General features: G+C 41.5%; 1 protein-coding gene across 1 annotated transcript; it reads left to right on the top strand.

Annotated features, from left to right (window-relative positions):
* The first annotated feature begins 4643 nt into the window (after window positions 1–4643).
* LOC496835 (uncharacterized) lies at window positions 4644–12553 on the top strand. The gene is made up of 3 exons (NM_001011368.1): window positions 4644–4672; window positions 6025–6099; window positions 11254–12553. Exons 1-3 carry the CDS (start codon window positions 4650–4652, stop codon window positions 11492–11494), a joined length of 339 nt encoding a protein of 112 aa, NP_001011368.1. The 5' UTR covers window positions 4644–4649; the 3' UTR covers window positions 11495–12553.
* The last annotated feature ends 618 nt before the right edge of the window (window positions 12554–13171 follow it).

Below are 13171 nucleotides of genomic sequence, written 5' to 3'. Positions count from 1 at the left end.
AGCAGCATTGTTTATATAAACCAGGGATCCCCAAGCTTTTTTACTTGTGAGCCACACTCAAATGTGGGTGTCAAATAAGGGCTGTGATTGGCTATTTGGTAGTCCCTATGTGTCTGACAGCCTACAGGAGACTCTGTTTGGCAGTACAATAGGTTATTATGAAACCAAAACTTTAATCAGCTCCAATCCAGTAATTCAAAAATAAGCCCCTGCTTTGAGGCCACTGGGAGCAACATCCAAGGGGTTGGTGAGCAACATGTTGCCCTGAGCCACAGGTTGGGGATCACTGATATAAACTATAGTAGTCTTTCTGAGGCAAACACACAACTTTCACCAGTGCAAGGCAACAGCACATTATATTTGAATTACTTTTATACACTTTTTGGTGTTACTGTTCCTTTAATTAGGGATGCACCAAATCCAGGATACGGATTGGAATTAGCCAAATCAGGAGGATTTAGTTATGTATATTATACTGTATAATCCAGAGTGCACAGTATGATGCACAGTGCTAATCAGTAAAGCCTTACATCAATGATCACCAATGCGCCTGGAAAGGAAGGTCCACACATACTTTTATTTCTGTTTTTTTATTCCTAGGGAGAAGAACAAATATTTGCAAAGGATTAAATGTTACTTATTGGAGTCTGGTCAAAAAGGATCAAATTTCAGAATGTGATGACATAAGATTACAAAATAATAGCTGCCAACAGTTAAGGTGGCCACACATGTGCCGAATGAAAGATCGTACAATCTGCCACTAACCGTACAGGACTGAAACGGCAGATAAGGAGGTAGAAACAATAGGATTTCTACCTACTTCTGCCGATTCAGCCCTGACGGCAGATTTTGCTCAGACGCCTTCTATGGCGCCCGATCAAAATCTTTTAACCGGCCCGATCGGTGAGTCGACCGATATCAGCAGCCTCCTGCGATATCGGTCGACTCACTGACTTGCCATACACGCACCGAATATCGCACGAAACGAGGTTTCGTACGATATTATCGGTGCGTTTATGGCCAGCTTTAGCCACACCATTGGGTAGGAATAACTATCACTTCTTATTGGGCAGCAGGAGATGTTTCCTGGGTCCAACAAAATAAAAAGAAGTTTGTCCACAATGAAATAAAAAGTCTTCAACCTAAACTTTCAAAACAAAAAAAAAAAATATATACATATATACAGGTATCTGACCCCTTATCCGGAAACCCATTAACCAGAAAGTTCCAAATTACAGAAAGCCCATCTCCCATAGACTCCATTTAAAAATTTTTTTTTTTTTTTTTTAAACTATTGTTTCATTTTATTTAGTGTGCATGATGAGTGAGACTCCCTGTTTGCTCATTTTGTGCATGTCTGTGACATAGATTCGATGGACTTGACTTGCCTGTCTACGTCACACATGTGCACAATGAGTGAGTTGTGCCCCTTGTTCGTTATGCGCATGCATGTGCCACAACATGGCTGCCCGAACTAGGAGCTCCCACCCAGTGTGGGCACCCTAACACTGTAGGGGTCTATTTTTTTAAAAAAAGACTATTGTTCCCCAGTTGGGAAGCAATTTTAGAGTGATAAGAAAATAAATATTTTTTCATCATTTTAGGGCACAACAGCGGAGGCATTAGGTAAATACCTCTTTGTTTTCTGGCTACCCCTATGCCAGTCAAGTCCTATGGCCGACCTGTCACGCCCGCTCCTCAAATCAGCCTCGCCAAGAGTGAGTGTGTGCGCACACGGTCTTGTGAGAGTAGGTGGCCAGATGGACCATGGTGGCTGGCTGGGTTGGCCCACTACTGTCATTTACAATTGCAAGTGCAGTTATGTTTTTTCCTTATAATGTATTGTTTTAACTAGAATTCCAGCAACTGCAAGGGGATTTGCACCTGATGCAATTGTAGTTGATGCATCATAAATGGGATGCAATTGAGTCTGATTCAGGTTGATGCCATTTTCAGGGTTCTGTGTGTGAATTTGGTGTACTGCAAAGGATGGTAGTGGCTAATGTTGTAATATATGTACAGTATTTACTGATCATATGAATATTTCCATATAGCCTTCTCTGAGAACATTTGCATCATATCTGCTATATAAATTTCACGGTGGCAACAGAAATAACATATGTGGGTGGACAGACAAATTGAAAGCTTGCTGCATGGATGCCATAATGTATGTTTAAAAATTGTCAGAACGCCTGCAGTGCAGTATTATTCCTCGCACCTTTACTCTCTGTCATACTCGTGTGTGACTGCCCGCCTGTACCCTGTGTGTAAAATGCTGGCTTGATGCTCAATGGATTCATTCACTAGACCAGTGCCCACACCTTGAGTGCATGTGGCGCCCACCACCAACCCCTCACTACAGAAAGCTGCTTAACAAGATTAATTTTTGACAGCACTGTGACATAAAATTTATTATGGTGCGCCAAACATTTCTGTAAAATGATAATCTTGATATCATACCTCCCAACTGTTCCGATTTTCGCAGAACAGTCCCTCCTTTAACAGCTCAGCCCCCAGTCCCGGATTCTTACTGAAAAGTCTCTTATTCTCTTTGATCTCCTGCACTAAACCCCATAAAAAATGCAACTTAATTAAAAAGTAGCTTTTGGCAGAGAGCCCAGAAACTTAACAAGCTAGACCTGCACTTAGATACAATGTTTCTCAAACTTAATTAAATAAATCGCTTTTGGCAGAGAGCCAAGAAACTTAACAAGCTACACCTGCACTTATCTACAACTGTAACTAATAAACTAAACAGGTCTCTTGGGGGAACTGAGCAAAACTGTAACAAAACTGTTCAAACTTTAAATAACCTGCCACATTTAGTAAGATGGGAGTGGCACTTATGGGGTGTGATAAAAATGGGTGTGGTCACAAAAATCTCTGCGCTACGCACGGTTCTTCCTTTTGTCCCTCTTTCTGTTTTCCAAATGTTTGGAGGGCACAAATTAACATTGCCAGGGTTGTCTTTGCATCAGTGCTGCCTGAGGCAAGGGTCTCATTGCGTAGGGCAGAACAAGAAAGCCTGACACATACAGTTGGTGCCTGAAACCAGTGTCAGAGTGTGGTGTCCAGGGCTCACATTGGAGGCCCCCATCCCAGTCAGGCTTCTGAATGCACAGACATGCCTCCTCCACCCCCTGCCTCAAACAGTAACCTGGACTCAGTGTTGGACTGGGACCCCAGGGGCCCACCGGAAAACCTTAGACCAGTGATCCCCAACCAGTGGCTCGTGAGCAACATGTTGCTCCCAACCATCTCTGATGTTGCTCCCAGTGGCCTCAAAGTAGGTGCCTGTTATTACATTTGTAGCATAGAGACTAGTTTTGAAAATACAGAGGCATCATTTTAATCCACTTCATCGGAGTGTGGCTCACAAGTAAAAAAGGTTGGGGATCCCTGCCTTAGACTATAGGCCCACTCTCCGAACTATTTTTTCTCACCCACCCTCTTTATTCTCCTAGTCTTTTTTATTTACACTATTTCTCCTCTCTGTTCCCATTCAGAAATAGGGAATGGCCATGAAGCAGGCCAAATGGTCAGGAGCAGGAGGGCCCACCGACACCTGGGCCCACCGGGAGTTTTCCTGGTATCCTGGGGGGCCAGTCCGACTGCCTGGGCTGCTGCACTTTTTGAAAAAGAGAAACACCATTCCTGTGTAGCAAGTAAGGGACTAGCACAGTGATCCCATTTAATGTTACTCCCTGAGGCCTTAATGCAGGCACTTATTTTTGAATTCCTGGCTTGGAGGCAAAAAATGAAAGTGTATAAAAATAATTACAATATAATGAACTGTTGCCCTGCACTGGTACAGCTGGTGTGTTTGCCTCAGAAAGTCTATAGTTTATATAAACAAAGGTGCTGTGTAGCCATGGGGGCAGCCATTCAAAGGAGAAAAGGCACAGGCACATAGCAGATAACAGATAAAACCCCATTATATTCTACAGAGCTTATCTGTTATCTGCTATGTAACCTGTGCCTTTTCTCCTTTTTCAAGGTTGAATGGCTGCCCCCATGGCTACACAGCAGCTTATTATATATAAATTATAGTAGAGTTACTGTAGCAAACACACAACTTTACCTGTGCAGGGCAACAGTACATTATATTTTAAATACTTTAATACACTTTCATTTTTGGCGTTACTGTTCCTTTAACCGCGCTGCCAACCTACAGGCATTAGTGACAGGGAGGAATGCAGAGTGGAAATTGTTTTCTCAATACGCCAGTATTTGGCACAATCTCTGAGGTTTTTCAAGTTTGTTTTGTTCCCCAACTCATTTTAAAGTTACTAACAGGTAAAAAAGTTAGGGTATCCCTACACTAGAACCACTTTGCTGTGTTCTCCAACTTGCCCCCCCCAAAACCCCCTATGGTTTTGCGCCAGAGTTTGGGTAAACTTAGCACAATCATTCCACAACTTTTTTTAACCATTGATGACAGTCGTCGTAGTGTTAATCAATATTTTACTATCCATGTGATCTCACAGCGCTGCCCAAAACTATATATATATATATTCCCTTCAGCACTAGGGAGGCACTCCGCAGCTCAGTGACGCCTCTGGCCCCGCCCATTCCGGAAGTCGCTGCGCTGCTTGGCGTTGTTGCCATCTCGCCAGTGTATTTCCGGGTTCCTTTGCTGCAGAGCAGAAATGCAGGAAGACGAATTGGAACGGTACGAAGTATATGCGAAATAGAAATAAAATTGCATGCTGCTGCTTGTGAGCTGTCTATGTTTTACCCCAGTGAACGCTTTATAGTGCAGAGACTGCTTGGGTAGTGGGTGAAGGATAAATAATAATATATACATGAATTGTTATGGGACAGCTGTTGCTGGGGAAGTGGGGACTGATTGGGTGCAGTTACTTTTGGGTCCTTGTTAGGAATACATAGGGGGAGATTTACTAATCCACGAATCCGAAACCGGAATGGCAAAAATTCAGATTGGAAAGAAAATTTTGCCGTCTTTTCGTCGCCGCCGCAACTTTTTCGTATTTGTCGCGACTTTTTCGTCGCCGACACGACATTATCGTATTTTGCGCAACTATTTCGTCGCCGTTGCAATTTTTTCGTATTGAGCGATTGTAAACGGCGGAAAAACCAATCCGATTTTTTCGCGACGGCGACGAAAAAGTTGCAGAAAATATACGAAAAAGTCGCAAAAATACCGATCATTGCGAAAAAAACGCATGCGGATGCCTTCGGACCGTTCGTGGATTAGTAAATCTGCCCCATAGTGTTGATCCGTAGGCTATAGAGAGCTCTTACTGGTACTGAAAGCCAGCTGGCCAGACTGTGGTTCATGTATATCACTGAAAGGCAACCAATAGCCCTTTTTGTATTGTGGAATTACAGCTTCCAGGGTTGGTTGTTGCAGTGGGAGTTAAAGTTAAACTACATCAATAAAGCAGCAATTAGAGATGTGATTTTGGTTTTCACTTTTTTGTAAAAAAAAAAAAAAATACTGGCCTTTCTATGTAATTATCTTTCTTCCCTATTAATAACATTGACATCAAGCATTATTTTGACCGGCTGGGTTGGTATAATACCAAGCAGCCATAGATGGAATTAGGATTGTGCACATTTACATGTCTCTGGGAAGCACTGTGCATGGTTCAGGATTTGTAGGTCCCATAGATTTTGCTTAGAACACTCTCAGCCCACTTATAATAAAATAGTAAACCAATAAAAGCAGTTTGGTCATGCAGTTTTTGGTGCCGTTGCCATATTAATACATATTCAGTGTACTTGCCTGGAGACCAAAAGAAGAGACTGCTAGTTGGAGGCAGATTTGTTGAAATAATGGAATTTTTAAAAAAAAAACGTAAAGTATACTAATGTTTAATAATGTTAATAGGCCTTATTTCATGCGTTTGATACATTTTTTGTCCTCTTTAAATTGGTGTAAAAGAACTTTCCCCCCAAAACATGTGTGTAGATTTTTATTTATGTAGCAATACTTATATATGTTGGGCTGTACAGCCGATATTGTTAATGCTAATTTCTTGCTCTTTTATGCCGATGCAGGAAAGCTGTAGAAGAGCTTCTCAAAGAAGCAAAACGTGGCAAGATCCGAGCTGAAACTATGGGACCAATGGGCTGGTAAGTGGTTTCTTTATACAATTTTTAATGATATATGTGCGTGTAACACTATTGTATGGTTAGTAACTGTGTTCATATTAAAAATACTGGTGTGTTTATAAAACTTGAAAAAACTGTTCTCTTCCTTTAAAAAAGGAAATGGGTAGTCAATGGAGGGAGGTGCAAACCCCTCATACAGTTATTATAATCATCATTATTATTTTCACTTAAAATACACTGGCCCTGTGTACTATTCTTGTGAGGCCTGTCCTGTGCCTATGTGCAGCATAGTAAAATGTGTAATTCAATGTGAAATGACAGGTAGGCTTCTCTTGCACTTAAACACAGAGTAGGGCCACTGCAAAGATTCAGAGAACAGCAATAAGATGACTGCATGGCGCTAATAAGGATAATACCCCAAGCCAGTCATAGGTAAGTGATTATAATCTAGGAATCCCAAACCCGAAATATGCTAATTAGGAAGAGAAAGGGGGAAAAATTGCAGCGTGCGCAGCAAAAAATTTTTCCCCCTACCATATAATCCTTACAAACATGGGCGTCCGCAGAAAATTTTCCAAGGGGGGGCAAGTAAGCTAGCATCATCCTGCAACAGACAAATATATATATATATATATATTTAAAAATATATATTTTTTTTTTGCAGGATGATACTAGGGGAGGCTAAAGATGGCCCATACACAGTCCGACCTACAGCTAATGTGACACTTAGTGGATTCGCTGCTGGCGTAAAAAGTTAACCTCCCAACTACCTCTTGCCGTTCCCACTGACTACCAGGGATACTGTACAAAAGTGCGGGTGGGGGTGCTTTTTTTTTTTTACCCTAAAATGTTTAGGATGTAAAAGTATTCATACGCGCACGCGGGATCTGCAAACATTTGTGTTTGTGATCAGTTAGCTTAAAGGGGTAGTTCGCATTCAATTCACTTTTATTTTTAATGGTTTTTCAGTTATTTAGCTTTTTGTTCAGCAGCTCTCCATTTGGTATTTCAGCAGCTATCTGGTTGCTAGGGTCTTATTTACCCTAGCAACCAGGTAGTGGTTTAAACAAGAGATGGGAATATGAATAGTTAAGGGGCCTACTTAGAAAAATAAGTAATACAAAATTATAATAATAATAAAATTGTAGCCTCACAGAGCAATATTTTTTGGCCCCCATTTGAAATCTGTATAGAGGCAGAAGAGAAAGGCAAATTATTCAAAAAAATTAATTAGAAAGACCAATTGCAAAGTTGCTAGGAATAGGCCATTTTATAACATACTAAAGGTTAACTTAAAAGTGAACCACCCCTTTAGATGTGTTTATGTTAGTTTTATAGCAAGAAAGGCAGTGGGTACTGACTCCCCATTATATACAGTGAGACGCAGTCCGTATTTACAAACCCAGCACATTATATACAGGGAGATGCAGTGGGTACTGATGGCAGATATTCAGGCCCTGGCACTATAACACTGGCACTGATACACAACATTGGCCCCACTGTAACTTACTATAAATGAACAAAACAATGACAAAAAAAAAAAAAAATGGTGTATAGTACCTGTGTATAGTGCCTGGGTATAGTGCCTGTGTATAGTGCCTGGGTATAGTGCCTGGGTATAGTGCCTGGGTATAGTACCTGGGTATAGTGCCTGGGTATAGTGCCTGGGTATAGTGCCTGGGTATAGTACCTGTGTATATAGTACCTGTGTATAGTGCCTGGGTATAGTGCCTGGGTATAGTACCTGTGTATAGTGCCTGGGTATAGTACCTGGGTATAGTGCCTGGGTATAGTACCTGGGTATAGTGCCTGGGTATAGTGCCTGGGTATAGTGCCTGGGTATAGTGCCTGGGTATAGTGCCTGGGTATAGTGCCTGGGTATAGTGCCTGGGTATAGTGCCTGGGTATAGTGCCTGGGTATAGTGCCTGGGTATAGTGCCTGGGTATAGTGCCTGGGTATAGTGCCTGGGTATAGTACCTGTGTATAGTGCCTGTGTATATAGTACCTGTGTATAGTGCCTGGGTATAGTGCCTGTGTATAGTACCTGTGTATAGTACCTGTGTATAGTACCTGTGGGATGAAAACTGCAGCAAAAGTTGAGAGTTGGTTCTTAGGTAAAGTTACAGCTGCAGATTGTTCTTTTCAGTCTTTATTTCTGTTTCCAGTTTGCAAAATCTCCCGATCCCTGTGTGCATCTGTGCTCTGATTGGTCAATTTTACTGTCTGTCAAGGAAGCTGTGCTCTGATTGGAGAATCCACAAGAAGAAAGATCCAATCGGAGCACAGCAAAAACGGGCTTGAGAGGAAAGTGCAGAAACGGAGTAAGGTTTTTGTTTTTTTGCTACTTTTCCAGGGGGGGGCAAGTGCCCCCTCTTGCCCCCTTCTGTGGACGCCCATGCTTACAAATGCTAATTAGCACATGCTAATTTATGCTAATTAAGATTCGGTTCGGCCGAAACCGAAAAGTGTTTTAAAGTAATTCAAATATAATTTACTGTTGCCCTGCACTGGTAAAACTGGGGTGTTTGCTTCAGGAACACTACTATAGTTTATATAAATAAGCTGCTGTGTAGCCACAAGGGCAGCCATTCAAGCTGGGAAAAGAAGAAAAGGCACAGGTTACATAGCAGATAACAGATAAGACACTGTATTCTACAGAGTTTATCTGTTATCTGCTATACAAGCTGTGCCTTTTCTCCTTTTGAATGGCCGCCCCCATGGCTACACACCAAGGTATTTCTATAAATTGTAGTAGTGTTTCTGAAACAAACAAACAACTTTTACCAGTGCAGGGCAACAGTACACTATAGTTTAATTTCTTTGATATATTTTCATTTTTTGGTGTTACTGTTCCTTTAATGAAAGAGCTAATAAGAACTGTTCCTAAGGGCTCTGGCACACGGGGAGATTAGTCGCCCGCGGCAAAACTCCCTGTTCATGGGCGACTAATCTCCCCGAGTTGCCTACCCCTGCCATCCCACTGGCGAACATGTAAGTCGCCGGCGGGATGGCAGACGCGGCGGCGCGATTTTGCGCAAATCGCCGGAAAAGACTCGCGAGTCTTTTTCTGCGATTTCCTGAAATCGCCCCACCACGTCTGCCATCCTGCCGGCGACTTACATGTTCGCCGGTGGGATGGCAGGGGTAGGCAACTCGGGGAGATTAGTCACCCGCGAACAGGGAGTTTTGCCGCGGGCGACTAATCTCCCCGTGTGCCAGAGCCCTAAAGTGGCCCTGACACCTGAAGTTAAGTGCAAGAATTAAGTATACAAACAACTGTTTATATGTTGTTTTAGACATTTTGGTTCAACCAATGTTAATTGGTTCTAATAGAGCAGTTATTAGCAAAGTAAGAATATATGTCTGTAAGCTGCCTTGGATCTGACATGCAAAGCTCAGCAAATCTCAGTGGAAGCTCTTTATTTTGTTAGCATCATATAGGTAGTGTTTATTCTGTAATAGGAACCCCCCTGGCTGGCTTGTTGGCTGAGGGTTGACTATTTAAGCTACCCATCCAATCAGCTGCTCCTGTGCTGTGTCAGGGAAATGGTTATTATGATATTCTGATTTTTTAATGGTGCATAATGGAGTGTACTTATTTAAGGTGACAGGGTCATTTTATCTGAGCCATAGTGCTGTAGCTTCCTGGAAACGGGTAAATTGATATTCTTTGATGTTTCTCGAAAGCCTGTGATTGGATGACATTATAAATACATGCATACAGTGTTCCCTTTGCCAAAGAATAATAAATAGCTGCACACCTATAGATCCTACTAGTATGAGTTGAGCACTGCTCAAAGTCATCCTAGGCTGCCTCTTGAGTTGACACTGGCCCTTGATGGATAATGGTAAATTCTTTATGTGCAGGTATCACAGAAACCACGTAGAAACAAATTGCAAATTTCCATTAAAGCACAACGTTCGCCTTTTCTTTTTCTTCTATTGGCGCCATTTAGTAGTGATAACTATCTGTGGGTTTCCAGCATGGTGAAGTTTGAGATCAGATATAGATAGAATGATAAAATCAGAAAGAGCAGGTGAATAGGTAATCTTTTCATCCACATTAGATATATAGATATGTATACATACACACACATACATTCTGGGTGCCGGTAAGCAGGATCACTGCAGCTGCAGAGGAATTAGGGAGTATAGAGGACTGTGACACTGTAAGCCAGTGGTTCTCAACCTTCCTAATGCCGCAACCCTTTAATACAGTTCCTCAGGTTGTGGTGACCCCCAACCATAAAATTATTCCTAACACCATCCGAAATATGTGTATTCCGATGGTCTTAGTTTACCCCTGTTAAAGGGTTGTTCGACCCCCAAAGGGGTCCCGACCCACAGGTTGAGAACCTCTGCTGTAAGCTCTAATGAACTGGAATATACACCCTTTTGTTGCACTGCTCTATGGAATATGCTGGCACTTTCTAAATATGTGTTAATCATTTATTAATAATAACAATAATAGTTTTGGTTTTTCAAATGGCATGGTTAATGAACTAGGAGTAGAGCAGTTTTATTTAAAGGGCTGCATGGTAACGGTCCCTCTAAGATGTGCACGCGGCACAAATTTTGACACTAGCGCACACAATAAATTGTGGTGCACACAAAGAATTTTTGTGAAAACACATAATTGTAAGTATACTTTTCACACCAAACTTTTTGTGCACACAGCCAAGAAGAAATTAGAGGGAACATTGCTGCATGGGGTTTACTTTTTCCTACATTTTATAACATTTGTGTAGGTTTCCAAATGAAGGAGAAATCCAGAAAAGGACCAATACATAGGTATTAGTCCTTTTCTGGGTTTTTCCTTCATTTGGAAATCTATACCTTGATTCATATTGTGCAGTAATTTGCAATCGTTTGTGTGGAACTAAACAGGCTGAGAAAGTGCATGCTTTAAAGGTCATATAGTTAATTACGATTTGAAAGATGCCTAGAGGGCTCTACCTGGGAATAATTAAGGGTGTTATTAACTGAATCAACTCGAGAGAGGAGTATGCATATCCACAAAGCACATAAATATCCCTTTCCCAGAATATGCACTAGGTGGCGTGCAAGGAAAGCCAAAGGCAGAACATTTGCATATCAGAAAGGTGGCTGTGCTGAAGGAAAATCCACACTGTGAAAAAAAGCTTCACATTCTATGTTATGCGTTTGCCTTGCAGGATGAAATGCCCTCTTGCCCCCACCAATAAACGCTTTTTGATTAACACGATCAAGAATACATTACCAGCAAAGAGGGAAAAAGACCCCAGTACCAAGACTGAGCAGAAGGAATCTGAGGATCGTGGCAATGAGAAAGGACATTCAAGGAAGCATAGGACACATCCTTATAAAAACAGTACCCACTCCCGGAAGGAGAAGAGCCACTCTCCGCCTCATAGCAAGCACAACAAGGAAAAGTGATACAAGGACAGGACCAAGATGAGAGAGTGCAGGGGACTACATGCAATAGGCGTAAACTGTTATTTATTAGAATACGATACAATGCTGTTGTCTATGAGAATAACATTTATGGGTAGGGTCATACTTCTGCCAAGAAATTTGGCTATGACTGTTGCTTCCAAGTAATTATTTTACTGCCAGGATTCCCCTTGATCAATGCACTTTCTACGTGTTGAGGATACCTGGCATTGAAATGAGAGGAACCTTGGACTGTAAGGTTTCATTTACACATCTGCTTTTAACCTTGTTTTGTGGGATCTGATCTGAGCAAAATGTTATGGCCACCAAATTCTGTGTTAGTGTTTCATGTTAAATGGCATCTGAGAAAATTGTATGTAAACTGCAAAATCTCATAGAACCCCAGAAAACAGGACTATCTAATTTTAAGTTTGTTCATTATTTTTTTCAGTTTTAAGTTTGATCATTATTTTTTTCAGCACCAAGATAAGCGGATGTGTAAAAGAGACCTTACAATGAGTCTTTTACAGATAAGCCTTGTTAGGAAGAGCTTTTTTTTTTTCTACCTGTTTTTGGCCAGATTTTGTGTATGTGTGTATAACATACATGGAACATTGCCCATATTTAATTGTTTGCAAACCCCTGGTTTCCTGTGTCCTGTTTAATATATAACACAGCAGGGCAGTTCTGTATTTGTGGTCGAATACATCACAGGTCTATACCATGCTATCTTCATGGAGTGGCACATTGAAACATTCCAGGTCATTTTTCTTATTAACCCAAAAATGTTGGACCCAAATGCCCTCTGTCATCCGCAGTAAGAATTGCACCAGCAGAAGCCATTTCAGGTGACCTGAAAAATATGGGCATTTTAGCCCTTCATGAGCTATAAAAATGTGATGTTCAAAGCACCCAAATGCAAACTATGTGCCCTTGCCCCTATACAGGGATGGCATTATCTCTTTATTTTATAACATACAACTCGTTTGCATTCATGTACTGCTGATTTGTCTTATAAGCACAGTCACTGATAAAGACCACTAAATATTTTCTACTAATTTAGGTCGGAGAGTGTTGTTTCTTTTTTTCTTGTGTGGATGAGTGGAATGGGGAAGAAGTATGCCTTTTTTAGGCACATCACCTGGTCTACCCTAAATAGAGGTGTAATACCTTATTTGTGTAAAATGCATGATTATGTGTCTACATTAGCACTTCCCTTTTATTCTGCCAGTGTAGAAACTTAGTTTTATATTTGCCAACCAAATGGTTCTTAAAACTTACTTCCATTCTTCTGTTTGTCACCATGCTAGTGTGTACAGATAGGAAAGGAGTAGTAAGGGCACCAGTGGTTGAAGAAGAAAGTGGTGTGTTTAGTGCTGTATGGACGCCGTAAGCCAGGGATCCCCAACATTTTTTAATGGTAAGCCACACGCAGATGTTAAAAGTGTTGGGGAGCCACACAAGCATAAAAAAGTTACCTGGGGATGCCAAATAAGGACTGTGATTGGCTATTTGGTAGCCCCATGTGGACTGCTGCCTTGTAGGGGGCTCTGCTTGGAGAATACTGTGTCTGTGTCTCCAAAATTTGCCTCCAAGCAAGAAATTTAAAAATGGGCACCTACTTAGCAACATTTTGCTTCTGAGCCCTGGTTGAGATCATTGCCAAAGGCCATAAATCAT

Source organism: Xenopus tropicalis, chromosome 2 (assembly GCF_000004195.4).
Source record: "Xenopus tropicalis strain Nigerian chromosome 2, UCB_Xtro_10.0, whole genome shotgun sequence".
NCBI classification, from domain to species: Eukaryota; Metazoa; Chordata; class Amphibia; order Anura; family Pipidae; genus Xenopus; species Xenopus tropicalis.
This window is presented reverse-complemented; position numbering and strand designations above follow the sequence as displayed.